General features: G+C 40.1%; 2 protein-coding genes across 3 annotated transcripts in view; one reads left to right on the top strand and one right to left on the bottom strand.

Moving 5' to 3' along the window:
* Nucleotides 1-10,779, top strand: part of NUDT4 (nudix hydrolase 4) — a 35,869-nt gene extending 25,090 nt beyond the window's left edge. For both annotated transcript variants that reach the window (XM_082419146.1, XM_082419145.1), the window contains exon 5: nt 9,093-10,779. In XM_082419146.1, coding sequence (XP_082275272.1) covers nt 9,093-9,265 — 173 coding nt within the window. In that variant the 3' untranslated portion in view covers nt 9,266-10,779. The remainder of the gene's footprint in view (nt 1-9,092) is intronic.
* UBE2N (ubiquitin conjugating enzyme E2 N) overlaps nt 1-18,556 on the bottom strand; it is a 40,952-nt gene that overhangs the window by 8,823 nt on the left and 13,573 nt on the right. The gene's annotated exons all lie outside the window — the stretch shown is intronic.

Here is an 18,556-nt window from a genome sequence, read left to right as displayed (position 1 = left end):
ATTGGACATAAAAGAACCTCTCCAATCTCCCAAACAGTTTTTATTTAGCTTAATAAAATGCAAAGTTCAAAGGAAAAAACATAAATAATCACAATCAGCTGAAAGCAACTGCAAGCAAATACTGATGACATCATATACAATTCCAGCTACAAATGTCTACAAATATGTTGAGAATAAAATTAGACTAATGAAACTGATCTTATACTCAAGGGAAAGAGAAGAAAAAAAAAACAAAACAACACTAGAATTACTACATAGGTAAGGTAACTTGCTCTGTTTAAAGTTCACCAAAACCAAGCTGTTTAAAAAGTAAACTTAGTTTTTAAAGCCATTGAAAATCTCCCCTCTGAAAAATATAATGGAACAAAATAAGTACAAGTGCCTGGGCACTTAAACAGGGCTAGAGAAATATACACAACCACGCTGATTAGTCTCTAAAATTGACAATGACTCAAATGGACCCTTCCTGCTCCCTCAGCAATCATATCATTAGTTCTCTTTTCCATCTTTCTCCCTCTCTCCTAAATAACTGTAATATCCTTCCTCCTCTCTGTTCAAGCCTCCAATATCTCCATCCACATCCTCACTTTTGGCTGATAACTCTGCTTTGTATTTCTCGAGAAAATAGAAACCTCCTTAAGTTCCCACTGTAGCATTTGTATACCAACCCGCATGTGTGTGCTCGTGTGCTCTGCGCCTTTTCTCCTGTTACTAAGGATGAAATGGCTGTCACTCTGGCTAAGACCAACCTCTCCTCTAGATCTTATCTCCTTCTCACCTACTCAAGGACATTGCTCTAGCATCGCTTTCCTCTCTTGAATCATCAGTTTCCCCTCTTTATTGGATCTTTCCCCAAACTGTACAAACTTACTGTAATTTCTCCCCCAAAAAAAGGAGAAAATGACCTTGACCTGACTCTCCCCCACCAGCTACTGCCCCATTGCTTTGCTCCTCTTTGAAAGTTATCTATACTTGCATGTCTCCAATTTCTCTCCTCCCCTCCTATCTTGAACACAACTCTCCAATCAGGCTCTAGCCACCAACCTGCTTGTTGAGGTCATCAATGATTCCCACATGGTAAAATCAAATGGCTAACGCTTAATCTTCATCTTAATTGACTTAAACACAACGTCTTACCCAGCTGGTCTGCCCTCTCCTTGGTCTGCAAGGCTTCATCCAGCTTCTTGAAGCCACACTCTCCTGGCTCTCTTCCTACTTGTATGGCAGCAATCTCCTTGCAGTTTCTTCCCACCTCCCCAGTACTCCAATATTGAAGTGCGCCGGGGCTCTGTCCTAGGTCTTCTACTCTGCCTACACACTTCCATAGTGATCTCATCCAGTCCAATGAATTTAAATACTCAATCCACTCCATATATGCTGAAGCCCCAAAAGCATATCCTGCACAGATATCTCCCTGAATCTTCTATCCATAACTGTCTGCTCGGCAGCTGCTCTTAAATGTCTAATACGCATCCCAAATTTAGCAGGACCTTTCCCCACCCTCAACCTGCTCCTCCTCAAAGCCTTCCTCGTGTCAGTTAACCAGAAATCCATCCTTCCAAATGATCCACCTTTTTCCTTCATACCCCACCCATCTAACCTGATAAGCAAATTTTGTTGGCTTGAACTTCGAAATCTACCCGGAATTGGACAGAAGTCTCATCACTCCACTGCTACACTTCTGATCCAAGCCACCACCAGCTCTCACCTGGCAGACTGCAACAGCCAACTAACTTGTTCTACCTGCTTCTTACCCTCAACTCCCATCTGTATTCCACAGAACTTTTAAAAATCACAGTCCTTATAATGCCCCCCAAAAGAAGTTTTACATGATCCCCTCATTCCACCTATCTCTTAGGCATCTTCAGCTATGCTTCTGCCACCCTACCCACCTCCTCATCTGCTTTGTTCCAGCCAGACTAGCTTCTCTGTAGTTCTTCAACCTGCGAGGCATACTCCTCCCTCAGGTGCTTTGTGCTCACTTTTCTTCCCCCAACTTTCTATAGAGCTCACCCACCCAGTTCCCAAGATCTCCATTCAAATGTGTTTTCTCAGTGAAGCCTCCATAATTGAATCTGCAAACCCCACTCCACCCTATCCCACACCCTCCCCCTCTATCCCTGCTCCCCCCCACCACCAACTTTATCTCCAGGGCCTCTGAACATATTACATCTCACTTGTTTTGTTTGGAATGTAAGTAACACAGAAGGGGAGATGTTTGTTTATTTATTGCTATATCCTCAGCATTTAGAACAGTGCCTGGCACCAAAGATGTTCAGTAAATATCTTACTGATTTATGAATCTATCTAATGTTACAAAGAACGAGGAATAAACGATCAGAAATTTCATCTTTAACGTTAATGTTATTCAAAGCAGGATGAGCACATCACAAGAAGAAAAAGAATCCACTCAGGTGTGGGAAGAAATCACCTAATTTATATTTATAAATTATTTAGCCAGAAAAATGTTAATATTCAATATACAAACTGACAATAATAGTACATGTAGTTTTATATATTAGTAATATATTTTCAACACTTTGAATACGTATGTGTAGTCAAAAACATTTAGAACACTGCAGTATTTAAACTTTTAGGTATGAAAATCAATGAATGAGAATATTGTATTCACACTGCCTTCACTTAAGAAAAATTATACACCTTACACTACTTCACTCTATAGCCTGCAGTGCATATACTAAAAAAAGATTTCTCTGTCAGCACGGTTATATATTGAAATAGTCACAAGATGCAGATACAAAATCAAATCCTTTCCCAAAATGTGTTAAACTCATTTAAAGTAATGCTTTTAGTACTTTAATTCAAGACTAGTTTGTTTTGTTTTGTTTTAATCATGGCAATGCAAGGGCAAATCATAAACTGAAATGCTATACACTACTTTCAGCAAAATATTCTTTAGATTCAAACAAAGTAAAACATTTTTAGAGCATTAAAAATCTCAAGAGGCAATAAAGAAGCCTCCCATTTTGGGAAGTCCTCCAACATGTAACTAGAACAAAAGAGAAAAAGTAAAGATATCAGGATGAACAGCAGGCGTGAAGGAATAAGAAAAGAAGTGGATGGTAAAATTCCTTGAATTTTGACTCCTCACCTCCATTCTCCTTTTGTTTTACCCCAGGTCTTCATATTTTTAGAAAGCCATAAAGAGAGAGACTGGGGGAAAAAAAGAGAAAGCTGGGGTCCAAGAGCCCCAAAACACCATTCCCTGGTTACATAAAATAGTAGCTCTATTCAAAGCTATAAAAAGCTTCCAGAAGGGCCTCCGATCACATCCCAAAATAGCTTCAAAATCACTCTCGGTACACACTGTCAGAGGCAGAGAGGGCATTCTCCTCATCTTCAGTTCACCCTCAAAATCAGACAGTCTTTCTAAAGAACGTAGATATTAAACATATCATGTGGCCTGATCAAGTATCAGATTTAATCGGAGCACATTCTAGAATAAGCTCTTGGGTATGGAAAACTTTTTGAAATAGGTTTTATATGCTCTCAAGTCCTAACGGATTTTGATATAATGAATAGATGCATAATTATTTGACTACACAGCACTGATTTCCCAAACCCACAGCATAAATTACAGGAGGAAAAAAAGAATAAAATCCAAACCAAATGGAACAACTCTCTCCCACAGAAGTTGTCGATTTTTTTCCCTAAAAAGGCAAAAACTGGGTAGGAAATAAAATCCTTCCTGCTACTACTCTCACACATGGTTAACTGTGAAACACGTTCTAGTTTTATCCTATCCTTTGGTAGAAAGACAGTGAAGTATTCTTCAAGTCTAGAAATAATGGGTTCAAATTACTAGTGCATTGCTTAACTACAGTTTTGAGCAAGTTATTTACATTGCTCTGAGCCTCAGCTTCCTCATCTATATAGTTAACATTACATCTCATGCAGAGGTGCTATGAAGAGCAAATGAGATAACATTGTAAAAGGACTTGGCAAATGAAATCACATAAGAAGCCCACAGTCACATTATAACCAACTCAAAAAGAATCTAGGGTAAGAACAAAGCACAGTAACAAGTCTCAAGATTTATTAAATAACAGTGTTTGTTTTTAAAGAAAACAATAACCTTTAGTTGCATTTTGTGATCCTATTTGTTTAAAAGCAATCCTGGGACTGAATCCCAGGTAGAACTTAGGTTAGGCCATGCAGAATAGAAAATAATGTAGACTAGTTTAGAAAATTGGTTACAAAAAGTAGAAAAGGAAGCACATAAAAGGAGAATATGAATTTAAGTGGCAACAAGATTAGGTCGCAAGGAAACTATGTCATCTTACAGAATGCATACAGCAGTTCATGCTACAAATACTTTAAAGGATTTAAATAACATCAAATTGATCTGATTATCAATAGATCTATTGGGACTCAAAGAGCAAATCCCAGAATAACACCACAGTAATGACAACACTTAACATTCAATCAACTAAACTCCATTAACTAGGACTCTTCCTGTTTTTAGGTTCAGTAATAATTTGTGTGCACTATGAAACAATGTAAGGTCTTACAAATGTTAAGGTAATGAATTATGTACAGTAAAATTTTAGATAATAAACCACTCTTAGAAAAAGAGTGGTAATTTTCAAGTAGGAAAAGCTGTCCCACTTATTAACTATATATACCCCCAACACATTATATCTACAGCAATTAGGTTTTTCCCCATTTAGAATATTCTCTGAAACACAAAACTGCAATTGTGGATCTTTTAGCTCATCTCGCCTAAGATCTGACTATACTCAATAACTCTATCAGGGACTTCCCTGGTGGTGCAGTGGTTAAGAATCTGCCTGCCAATGCAGGGGACACGGGTTCGAGCCCTGGTCCAGGAGGATCCTACATGCCGTGGAGCAACTAAGCCCATGCGCCACAACTACTGAGCCTGTGCTCTAGAGCCCTCGAGCCACAACTACTGAGCCCATGTGCTGCAACCACTGAAGCCCACGCGCCTAGAGCCTATGCTCCACAACAAGAGAAGCCACGACAATGAGAAGCCCGCGCACCGCAACCAAGAGTAGCCCCCACTCGCCGCAACTAGAGAAAGCCCACGCACAGCAGCGAAGACCCAACGCAGCCAAAAATAAATAAATTAAAAAAAAAAAAAAGAGTTCGCATGCTGCAACTAAAGATCCTGCACACAGCAACGAAGATCCCGCGTGCTGCAACTGAGACCTGGTGCAGCCAAAGAAATAATAAAATTAATTAATTAATTTTTTAAAAAGTAATGTGGTAAAAAGAAAAAGGTAAAATTTTAATATTTTATTTAACCCAATATATTCAAAATAGCGTTTCAACACGTAATCAATATAAAAATTATTGATATATTTTATAATCTTTTTTCATATTGAGTCTTCAAAATCCAGTGTGTAATTTAAACTTAGGGCACATACCAATTTGAACTAGACACTTTTCAACTGCAATCTCCACATGGGACTGGTACCATATAGGACAGTGAAACACAAGACAATCCTGTTATGTGATGATTTTACTTACAGGTCATTAAGAATAATTTAACTTACTTCATATAGTGAGTAAAATTTGGTAGACAAATTTTAAAGCATCACTATATTCCCCTCAAAAAATTCTTTATGAAAAGTAACGTCAGGGAATTCCTTGGCAGTCCAGTGGTCAGGACTCGGGGCTTTTCACTGCCAAGGGTGCAGGTTTGATCCCTGGTCGGGGAACTAAGATCCTGCAAGCCTCACAGCACGGCCAAAAAAAAAAAAAAGTAATGTCAGAACATCTGAATCACTAATGACAGGAATGTGTGTTACTGTTTTTACAGTCACAAGACTGTGTTTGAAAATGATTGGTAGCAAATAAAAAAAAAACTGCATGGAGAAAAATTAATTCAAACGAGGCAAGTTCACGATGAAATAAGGGTTAATCGGTGAGAAATAATTTTAATTTTTATGGTCCACACTACCCCCTAGTGGACATAAGACATCATCTACTTATATCAACCCCTTTTCCTTGGCAAATGAAAAATCTGACAATCATAAAAGTTAATTATTTTACCCTAATTCACTGTTTTTTAAAATGCTTATCCTAAAGTTAGATGAGATTAATGATTCTCAAGGCACACCCTCCTCCTCCTTTTTCTCCCTCTACTCCCACACACTTAAATCTCATCCTTTCTTTGGTGGTACACTCAGAGACGGAAAAATGGAGGTAACTGCTTCAAAGGCTCCGGATACCAAGATATCACTTTGTTGAAAAGCTTTATTTCCAGTCAGACCGGTAAGTAACAGTTAGGAAAGTACTCCTGTGTTCCACTTGGAGTAACACCCAATAGATAGGGTGGGATGACCTGGGCAAGAAATCTCTCCATTCTAATTTTTCTCCTCAACCCAAGACCAATTCAATACTTCTGTTAAGTTCAGTGAAAAGGAATGGAGACTTAGAAGCCAGAGAAGGACTTTTCAAAGGCTAAGTATATCCAACCAACTTATTTCTCAGGTCTGAATTTGTCTGGAAGCATCTCCCTATACTTCCAGTTTCCTGCACATTAATACCTCCACTCCTCTTACTATAACTAGCACAATAACTTGGTTTACTTGTCAGACCCTACACTATTGGAAGATGGGAACTCCAGCTAGCAAATGGTGGCGGTAAGTGCTAAATAAAGGCTTCTTCCAGGAGTAAATGCATGCACACTCAGGTCCCACACAGAGCTGACGAGAAGGATTACTATACCTGCTGTCAGTTAGTAACTTCTACCCCAGGAACGGCATGTACGATTATTCCAATCAGTGACAATGGACAAAAATCTGAAAATCCTACTAACAAACTGTGCATCCAACAAGGAAAACTATTAGGCTGAATTTCTTGACTTCCTTGTCTACTACCTCCCAATTCTTTTGCCCCCTAAGCACATCAGGTTATGTTGCAGTCTGTTTCTTTTCCTCCCGCATCACTGGCCTGTAAATTCCATAAGGTCAGGGACCGTAGGCAATTATCAAGCAGTGTTCCCAGATCAGCAGAGAATCTATAAAAGCTCAAGTAATAAAAAAACTAGGTCAAATACCGATTTAAGTGCTTTAAATGTATTACTAACTCATTTAATCCTCAGACCCATTTTACAAATGAGGAAAATGAGGAACTAAGAGTGACCACTTAACAGTATAACCAAAGCTAGCAAGTGACAGAGCCAGGTTTGAAATCTAGGCTATTGGGCTCTACTCACTGTAGCTTCAGAGCCTGTTTTCTTAATCTCAATGGTAAATAGAAAGACAATTAACAATACAAACAGTAAATATCAAATGTTTGGCAGGACAGTAAATAGCACAGAAGTTAAGGAAGGGCTTCATAATCATGAGAAAGTGCTTCATGAAAAAGGTAAATTAAGCCATGTCACTTATTTTTTTCTTTTGGGATTGTCAACTGAAGAAGTATATAGTCTTACTAAGATAAATAGGGAAGGGGAAAAAATCTGCTATATTTGATTTAAAAATTGGTATAGACCAATTTTTGCTTTTTTTTTAATTTTAATAATGGTTATTTTTAATTTATTTGTTTATTTTTGGTTGCGCTGGTCTTCATTGCTGCGCGCGGGCTTTTGACCATTTTGACCCGAACTATCTGTTATATGGTAATCCATTCTGTCTCTGATATTACACAAACCATTATGCTCGGAAATGTTCTGTGACTTTGAAATATGAACTTACTAACAAATACATTAATTCCTTATTTTGCTCGTGGTATTGTGGCATCAACTAACTCTAAGTAAGAGTATAACAGAGTCCCTTGCCCCCTCCCACCCCAGGAATTTATTTCAATGTGAGTATAAATATACATAAAAGTCAGGGTTTTTTTAAACATCTTTGTTGGAGTATAATTGATTTACAATGTTGTGTTAGTTTCTGCTGTATAACAAAGTGAGTCAGCTATATGTATACATATATCCCCATATCCCCTCCCTCTTGCATCTCCCTCCCAACCCTCCCTATCCCACCTCTCTAGGTGGTCACAAAGCACCTAACTAATCTCCCTGTGCTATGCAGCTGCTTCCCACTAGCTATCTATTTTACATTTGGTAGTGTATATATATCAGTGCTACTCTCTCACTTCGTCCCAGCTTACCCTTCCCCCTTCCAAAAGTCAGTTTTTGGAAGATGCGTTTTAGAAGGGGTATCTCAAGGTCTTAGAGTAGGTACAGGTGTGAGTTAGGGACACTATATGAACAACAGGACTAGATTGGGGGCATATTTTTTCTTGGCTATTTCTAAAGACACTTTAAAAGTTTTCTGGAAAGACAGAAACTTTACATCTCCATCTTTTTTTCCCTTTGTTTTTTTGAAAGATTTCTAAATATTGACATCACAGTTAAAGACAGTATCAACTACTCCTTCATATAGCACTCATGAAATTCTTGGTGGTAAAAATGTCCTTTGAATACCCAGCACTGTAATCAGTAGACTGATAGAAGTTATGTTTCCCCATTTCTCTTGGTTTCTTATTTGATGACGCCATAACACTTCATGGCTTGAAATGACTTTAGCACCAGCTCAAAAAATAAAAATAAGTCTTTAGTGATTTGAATACTTTAACTGTCCATCTTAATGAATTCTGTGTCTTAGGAATGATATCTTAGACCTCTGAATGAAGAGAGGACCTAATACCTTAGTAACACTTCATCAGTGGGATTGCTATTGTGCCAAGGTACTTAAGGCACTGTTAATAAACCCATTAAAAAAAAAAAACTTGCACATTTAAGATTCTGGTAGGGAGTGTGTAACTTAGCAGGTGGGGGAGGGAAAGTCTTCTGAATTCATCCTGAATGGAAACAGGGAAAAATTTTAAATGCCTGTTCCTGTATGGTGAACACTAATTATGAGTGATACATTAGCAAAATCCAGTGAACACGTTCTTTTTAAAAACTTCATCTCAAGTTAGAAATGATCTAGATTGTGGGTTTCTTTCTTTCTCAAAGTTTTAACTCATTGTTTGAAGTTGATAATTCATTTTAAGGCCCTTATGTGTGAATTTAGACAGTTGTCTATAAATCTATCCACTATTAAGCAACGGTAAAAATTCCCCATTCGTTCATACCTTTCCCTCCTCTTCCTTAGTGCAATGTTCAGGTTGGGAGCTTACGAAGAAGGCGAGGGACTTCCCTGGTGGCACAGTGGTTAAGAATTGCCTGCCAATGCAGGGGACATGGGTTCGAGCCCTGGTCTGGGAAGATCCACATGCCGCGGGGCAACTAAGCCCGTGCACCACAACTACTGAGCCTGTGCTATAGAGCCTGTGAGCCACAACTACTGAGCCCGCACACCAAGAGCCCATGCTCCACAACAAGAGAAACCACCACAATGAGAAGCCTGTACACTGCAATGAAGAGAAGTGCCCACTCACCACTACTAGAGAAAGCCGGGGTGCAGCAATGGAGACCCAACGCAACCAAAAATAAATAAATAAATAAATATTTAAAAAACATAACCATTAAATAATTTTTAAAAAAAGAATGCAAAAATTTGAAGTAACTGTTGCAGAAAATAGAAAAACTTATCTATGGTCACACAGAAGGACTGCCTGGCAGCATAAGGCAAAATGAGGTTCGTAGTAGACATTCGTCATTGCTTTTGGCTACCCAACAGCTAGAACGCCCTTTTTTGGGAATCACACTCCCCAACCTTCATGGATCCTCACCTCCCTCAACAGAAGCTTTAGTCTTATTTCCTAACTCTCTTGCAACCTAGCATGTGAGACCTAGGCTCATTCAAAAACCTGTGCATCAGAAGCTAAGAAATAAGGATCCATTCTGGAGAGAACAGCAGTAGTTACCTCTAGACAACCAAGTGCAGCCTCCTGTACTTGGCATCAGCAATCACACTGTAGTGTGTGTTGCATGCGATGTCCACAGTGAAGTCCATGATGTGAGTCTGAGCCTTGTTCCTGACTGCCTCTCTCTTTGGCACTCCTAAAGACTGTGTTAGATATCTCATAACTCAATAAATACTACTGCAGATTAAAATAGCCAAAGTTGGCTTCCATTGTTTGCTGAAAACAAAGTCTAAATTAGATAGAAAAGAAAGTGAAGGAAAGGTTAAGAGCTAATAGACTGGGGACTTCCCTGGTGGCGCAGTGGTTGAGAATTCGCCTGCTAATGCAGGGGACACAGGTTCGATCCCTGGTCCGGGAAGATCCCACATGCCGCGAAGCAACTAAGCCCGAGTGCCACAACTACTGAGCCTGCGCTCTAGAGCCCACCAGCCACAACTATTGAGCCTGCGTACTGCAACTACTGAAGCCCGTGTGCCTAGAGCCCATGCTCCACAAGACAAGCCACTGCAATGAGAAGCCCGTGCACCACAATGAAGAGTAGCCCCCGCTTGCTGCAACTAGAGAAAGCCTGCGCACGCAACAAAGACCCAACGCAGCCAAAAATAAAAATAAAATTAATTAAAAAAAAAAAAAAGAGCTAATAGACTGCGGGTAAAATGAAGAGGTTAAGAAGCACCTATCGGGCTTCCCTGGTGGCGCAGTGGTTGAGAATCTGCCTGCCAATGCAGGGGACACGGGTTCGAGCCCTGGTCTGGGAAGATCCCACATGCCGCGGAGCAACTGGGCCCGTGAGCCACAATTACTGAGCCTGCGCGTCTGGAGCTTGTGCTCCGCAACAAAAGAGGCCACAACAGTGAGAGGCCCGCGCACCGCGATGAAGAGTGGCCCCCACTCGCCGCAACTAGAGAAAGCCCTCGCCCAGAAAACGAAGACCCAACACAGCCAAAAATAAAAAATAAAAAAAAAAAAGAAGCAGCTATCTCTTTGGAATTAAACGGGGTCAAAGGAGGAGAGCACTGAAGCTGGCTAATTTCTTTATCAAAGAACTTCTACCTAGTTTAAGAGCCTTTAAAGAGGGAGCTAATTTACGTTAGAGAGCTAACTTCAACTAGGCATCCTGGTGTACCTACTAGGGAAAAAACTTTAGAGCTAGGAATCGGAACTTAATCCCAGTTCTAATTGTACTAAATTGTTATACAACCATACAAACTCTTTTACCTCCCCAATCTACTAAAATTTAGTCCCTTGAACATTTCAAAGGTTCCCTCTAGCACTAAACTTGGCTAAACATTTTTATTATTGGAATGGGTTAAATCTTACTGCTATATGCTTCCTTCTACTGGACGGTCCCTTTTTGTAATACGCTTTAATCTTGTAATTACTGTTCAATACTCAGTATTTCATCTTCCCTATTGAGGGAAGGGATATAAATGAATATACTGTATCCCCAGTATCTGTGACAATGCTTAATACCTAAATAAGGAAGAAATTTGTTGCGAATGATACCTGCTTTTTCCCCCAAGTTTATTTCACCTGCTCATTAAAGAAAAATACATATGAAATCAACTTAAAATCGCTGTACTCCTAACAACCAAAATCCGGTTAATATTCCAGTACATTTGTATTTGTTCTGACAAAGACAAAAGTCCTTAAAAACAGTTTAATGTGTTTACACTTTTTCACTTATTATGTCCCTGCACAGTGCTTTCCCGGTTGCTTTATAGATAATCAATATTCTTTGCAAACCATATGACATAAACAGGCACTTTTCCTGGCCTACCAGCTAGTGGCTACACTTCTACAACTACCATATATTATTTATTCAATCCTTTTCCTTGATTACTAGTTATTTCAGGTTTTAAATGTGGCAATCACAGCAAAATTTAAGTGCTAAGTGCCTGAGGACTCCACTAACAGGAAAGGCCTCTGTTGATATTAACAGACAAGAAGACAGATGGAAGCTCAGCAGTTGAAATTTTCAGTGAGGTAAACAAAAACAAGTTACAGTTGGTCCAGATTTGAATTCTCAATCCATCTGTGTCACTGACATAATTTTGTCCAAAATCCAAACCACCAGAAAGGAAAAATTAAGTTTTTTTCACACTCTGCATGCAACTGTGTGATAAATTAGGAAGCAATCCGATATTAGGGTCTGTCTCCCCCAAATAAGCATCCTGTAACAAGTCTGCCACACTGCACAGCTCCAGGAGAGGACCATTCACATCACAGTCTGCATGAATGACACCCCCTGAAGTTGTGCAGTGCAAAATCCTAAATACTCTGGATTAAAAATAAAACTTCAGTTTAGCGTCTGTAAAAATAAAGTTTAGTATTGTCTAACACATGGAAAATTGACTACATATATGATAATTCTAATAAAATCAAAATATATTATTTACCCCAAACATCCCATTTCCCTACCCACTGTTGACAAATGGGTGTTCACTATGCTTTAAAAATCTATGCCCCATGGAACTTCCCTGATGGCACAGTGGTTAAGAATCCGCCTGCCAATGCAGGGGACACGGGTTTGATCCCTGGTCCAGGAAGATCCCACACGCCGCGGAGCAACTAAGCCCATGCACCACAACTACTGAGTCTGTGCTCTAGAGCCCACGAGCTACAACTACTGAGCCCATGCACCACAACTACTGAGCCCGTGCGCTCTAGGGCCTGCGTGCCGCAACTACTGAGCCCGCGTGCTGCAACTACTGAAGCCCGCACGCCTAGAGCCCATGCTCTGCAACAAGAGAAGCCACCGCAATGAGAGGCCTGCATACCGCAACAAAGAGTAGCCCCCGCTCACCCCAACTAGAGAAAGCCCACACACAGCAACAAAGACCCAATGCAGCCAAAAAAAAAAAAAAAAAAACTATGCCCCATTTCAGAGTTATGTTTAATATTATCTATTTTGTTGAACAAATACGAAATGACAATCATAGGTTTCCCACACAAAAGACGTTCATTCTTCTTAGGCTTACAGTGAGGCAGTATCTTTGCAAAATCAGAAAACAGTAGTAAGCAATATTAAATAAGGGTCAGAATTACATTAGGCTCTGTTCTATGCAATCCAACCCTCCCAACCACCCTAGAGCTAGATTAGTATATTAAGCAGATAAAGAAGCAGAGAGGTCAAGTGAGGATGTCCAAGCTAGTATTTGGCAGAGCTAGAAATCAAGCCCAGAGAGCCTGGCCCCAGATTCTGTACTCCTTCCACACGTAACCACACATCTCCACATACACAAAATCCTTTTGCTCTTGAGAATTAGGAAGTAGACTTAAGCCATTTAAGCCATAAAGCATTATTTTGCCCACAAAGCAGCATTTCTACAATTTTGAAAGTCAACTGTCAGTTAAGAGGTAAGCAACTGACTAAATGCTACTGAATACTGTTGGAAAGCAGGGGTGTACCTTCTGTAGAAGGCCATCCCTTACGCACTTCGCCACCCTACTGTTGGTGTCCCAACTACACCAGTTCCTATAGGTCAAGGCCCAGGTCTAATGTTTGCAGTCCCAATGCTGAGCACCACACAGCGTCTCACATTCTGTACCAGCTGAATGAACAGATCTAACTACTACTGACTGGGTAAAGGGGGATCCAAGAACTTCCAAAAATGGTAGGCCCAAGGCTTTAAGGAGCCAGATGGTGGCTGTAATATGGCTGGAGCATGTGGGAAAAAAAAAAAAAAAAAGGACTTTTTAAAAACTCCAAACCCAATTTTCACAAACTATTTCAAACTTTTTGCTCAAAAGCTTTGGCCTTGGTACCTTCCCTACAGGTTGTGCACTTAAAGGACTAAATACTAAGCACCAGAGATAGCAGGCTTATGTTTCTCTTGCCCCTTTAGCAACTTTGAAGATCCAATAGTCATTTTCCTCAACTTTAATAATGATTATTTGCTCAGTACTAACTGGCTGACATATTAAAGATTCAGTCCTCTGCCTCAAGGTTTTTGGAAGAATTTGGAATGAAATTGCTCAAGAAACCAAATTAACATGAGGTTAAGGATTTTAATATTTCAAAGATTATAAATTTGGTTGAAAGTTAAATAATCTTAAGAGATCCAGCTGGAGTATAACTTAGTACATATAATTTTTTTTTATTCTTCTGTGATTTCAGATGATTATTTTGTCCTGTGCTACTGAGCCACAGGAGAAAATGACCACGACAACTCAGATTTTAATATAACTGAAATAAGCACAAATTTACATACTAAGGCAGAAGTATTATATGATACAGCACCTGTGTACAGTAATACTGGTCAAATTCATCCACTTCATGTGGATAGCCTGAGTCTCTGAAACAATGCAACCATACATCTAAAGAATATGAATGCTAGACTTAGGGCTTGCTGGCAATGTGAGCTAATATATTATGTAAAAATACATCTGAACAACAACAAAAAAAACAGGCTACAGAATCATAAAATAACTGATTTAAATTGTCCAAGTAAACAATGGCTTCTTTGAGGAAAGGAATTACCTGAAAGTGGAGACACTTTTCAATGAGTACCCCCCTTTGTTGAATTCTGTAACATGTGCAAGACCCAAAAAAAAAAAAAAAAGTTTTAAAATAAAATCATCTAAAGAAATTGTGCATTTTGAGTAACCCTATTTTGAAAATAACAATGTCTCATTATCAAGACAATCCTTAAAACTCAGAATAGTCAAAGATTAAAAAAACAATCCTATTTAGTGCTATGGAGAAAACTGGATCTCATATACTTGGCTGGTGGGACTACATGCTGGCCCAACCTCTAAGAATTCCACCTCTTGGAACCTATCCTAAAGAAACACTGTGGATGTGCTCAAAACTACACCTCCAGAAATAACGATCACAACAAAGAAAAAAGATACTGTAAATGTAACAGTGTAGAAAGATATTCCTTCTATATAAAGTGAAAACACACTTCAAAACAGTATGATCTTTTAATTTAAGTGCTGTGCTGGGGTGATGGAATGTTCTAAATCTTAACTGAGATGGTGGTTTCACAGCTGTTTACATTTGTCAAAACTCAAGTTGTACACTTAAAATGAGTGTGTGTAACTGTATGCAAATTGCACATTAATAAAGTTGATTTAAAAGAAAAAAAAGTACAGTATGTGACGTGCCTTAAGCTTACTGAGGGAAGGAACTGGGTCCTAATTTAGGGAAACAGGGTTCTTTATTCACCTGAGTACTTGCCAGGATTTGGGGGCAGGAACTACACAGTTTGACCAGTCATTACAGAATCTGAGCAGCGGAGCAATGCAAGTGGAGAGAAATGAGACGAGAAGAAAAAACCGAGAGCCAACAAGGTGAGTTACACCATTTGCTGCTGAACTCCTAACTCAATAAAAATCACTAAACTTGCAAAACGCTTGCAACTAATGGGTTCTTGTCTCAGTTAATAGCATGTACAATCCCAGAACCACACAGACAAAAGGAAACTTCAACACCTTAAACTACTAATAAATGGCCAAACTTTGGGCAGGACATTAGACTTTCAGAGCCTAAAGAACTGGAGAGCTAGATAAATTTAGTTAAAACTCCAATGTGCAGGGACTGACAACTGGATTAATCCCTAAAATTGAGTTGGATGTTCACATACATTGTTTCATTTAATTCTCAGAAATGTGCACAGAAGCCTATCCAGTAGAAGTCCACTCTAGAGTCAAGGGCTCTTTTCACACATCATAGTTAGAGCCTGGAATCCTCAGCATCCAGCACTGCTTCACACCTCTGCCTTCATGTTAGGTGAATGACAAAGAGTTTATAACTAAAAGGTGTAAAGAGAAAATATGTCTCTTAACTTGCTCTGGTAGTATATGAAGCACTGTCCTTAGGGCTAATGCAAAGTCAAAGGCAGGCGGAACTTGTCTCCCTTGGCATTTTCTCTCTTTAATCCCCACTTGAAGGCATGCAGTTCTGTCTTTCCTGAGATTTGAGGGCTGGCCAAATAAAGTGGGGGATTCCAGTGATTTGGTACAAAGGCATTTCTCTGTAGTATATAATACTTACCAAAAAAAAACCCCCAACAAATCAAAACAAATACACACATTTTTAAAAACTGTATAAATTCCTAATTCTGTAGGACTGAAGTCAAGCCAAATACTGCCACATCTCAAGAGCTTCTTGCCCTTCCCTATCATGGGCTGGACCAGAAGGTCAGGCAGCTTTCTATGTTTAAAACATCTATACTGGGGACTTCCCTGGTGGCGCAGGGGTTAGGAATCCGCCTGCCAATGCAGGGGACACGGGTGCAAGCCCTGGTCCAGGAAGACTCCACATGCCGCGGAGAAACTAAGCCCGTGCACCACAGCTACTGAGCCTATGTGCTGCAACTACTGAAGCCCGCGCACCTAGAGCCTGTGCTCCACAACAAGAGAAGTCACCGCAAGGAGAAGCCCGCGCACCTCAACGAAGAGTAGTCCCCGCTCGCCCCAACTAGAGAAAGTCCACACGGAGCAACAAAGACCCAACACAGCCAATAAATAAATAAATAATTTTTTAAAAATTAAAAAAGAAACCAAAACCCTCTACAGTGGGAAATTTATATCTATGCCAGATGTAAAGTAAGCATCTCTCACTTATCCTTCCATACTTTGTGATTCTGGAGGTGGGACTCTGCAAACCACATTTCTGCTCTGCCAGGGCCTCCCTGTTAAACTCTGCAGATGGGGTGGGCAGTGCTAAAGCTGCTAGAGGGGACTTGCCTCTTCCAGGCTTCTTGTCCACCTGAAGTGCCTGTGAGCATCACCCAACATCCCTGCAGCAATTCATCCAATTTGCAGTTTATCCCACACTGAGAGAACCAGTTTGTCACAGCACCTCTCCCCGCACCGCCCCACCGGCTCCCCCACCTGAGGGCGAGACTCTCTTCAGAGGTCTGGATCCCAGCTAGGGCTCCTTCTCTCAAGTTTCTGAATTTTAATAACTTCAACTTTTTCTCTTCGTTTCTTCCCCCAGACTTAGGAGACGTAGCTGCTTCCTATAGCTGCTACCTCCACAATACCTTAAAGTTCTCTTTTCATCTTTCAGTTACCTAAGTAACAACTTGACATATGTGACAGCTCCCAGGTGTTCACAGACTGCCAGAGTAAGGATCAGCCCAGCCGCCTGCACCCCACCTAGTACCACCCCACCCCTCTGGCCCTCCACTCAGCAAAAGACACAAAGGACAGCTGGGAAGCAGGAGGGCAGTTGTGCCAGTTAAGGAAATGACATGTCTAGAGGGAGCCCACACAAGCATCTTGGCCCACAGATGTCTGGGAGCCCTTCCACTTGACACAGGCAGAAGCCACAGTGCCCATATCCAACAACTAGAAAATAATCAAATTCGGGATTTATTGGTATCAAAGTGAGTTTCACAGAAGTCAGGACCAACCCTACACTAACTAAAAGCCACCTTTCCTCGCCTTTCAAAGCAGAGGACCTCAGCTAGATGCTCTTTAGAGAACAATCTGATAATGTGCTCTAAGTAAGCCACACCCAAGTGTGAATGACCCAAACAGAATTTCACAATCATGGGAGAATTCTGAGACTCCCAACCACTATACAACCAACTTCTCCCCAACCATACTTCTCCAGTACTGATAAAAGATTTAAAGTCCAGCAATTTTGCACACAGCTTGGTAATACTCTGAGGCAACAATTTCACATATTTGGGCATCAAATGAATCTAAAGAAAAAGGTAAGCTGCACAAATCAAGATTAAGGAAAGTGATCTTCCTGCCAGAGGATATAAATAACCTTTCTCAGTCTTTCTCACTTCCATTATAAAGCTTTATCAGTAGATGTGAGAGCAATAAGACTCTTGATACTGAGCAAAATGGGCAATATTTCTGTAGTTCGCAATCACATTTTTCTGTTTTCCAACAGAAGTTATATGATTAATTCTGTGATATAAATAAGAGAGACTAACTAGTATGATAATGTAAACACCTACAATTTTATAATTATAAGGTGAATCTTTGGACTTGGACTGCAACATTTGGGGCTTTAAAAAATACAATCTTTTTTTTTTTTTAATGAATGTTAGTGTGTTTCTATACTACCCCTCTCCTCCTGCTCCAGCCATACACTGGTTTTCATTTTACTAAAATCAAATATTTGAATTAAATCATTCTACTACACATGCCAGCTAATGGCAAAATGAAGTAGCTGATATGTACCAAGCAGAAAAAATTATCTTGAGTATTTGTTTTAGTCTGCCATAAACAATAGAGAGACCTGTCAACAATCAGTACAAGGAACACAGTAGATATTCAGTGTACTCACTACTACTCATAATGTTTAAAATATTAACATACATTGGTCATAATTTACATAAATACATAACCCCAATTGGCTTAATGATTCAACCAAAGAAATAAAGTAGCAGGACTTCCCTGGTGGCGCAGTGGTCAAGAATCCGCCTGCCAATTACGGGTTCGAGCCCTGGTCCGGGAAGATCCCACATGCCATGGAGCAACTAAGCCCGTGCGCCACAACTACTGAGCCTGCGCTCTAGAGCCCTCGAGCCACAACTACTGAGCCCATGTGCCACAACCACTGAAGCCCACACACCTAGAGCCCGTGCTCCACAACAAGAGAAGCCACTGCAATGAGAAGCCGCGCACTGCAATGAAGAGTAGCCCCCGCTCGCTGCAACTAGAGAAAGCCCGTGCGCAGCAACGAAGACTCAACGCAGCCAAAATAAATTAATTAATTAAATAAATCTATAAAAAAAGAAAAAAATAAATAAAGTAGCACTTTGCAGTAAAGAAG

This window comes from Balaenoptera physalus (assembly GCF_965194825.1).
Source record: "Balaenoptera physalus genome assembly, chromosome: 13".
NCBI lineage: Eukaryota > Metazoa > Chordata > Mammalia > Artiodactyla > Balaenopteridae > Balaenoptera > Balaenoptera physalus.
This window is presented reverse-complemented; position numbering and strand designations above follow the sequence as displayed.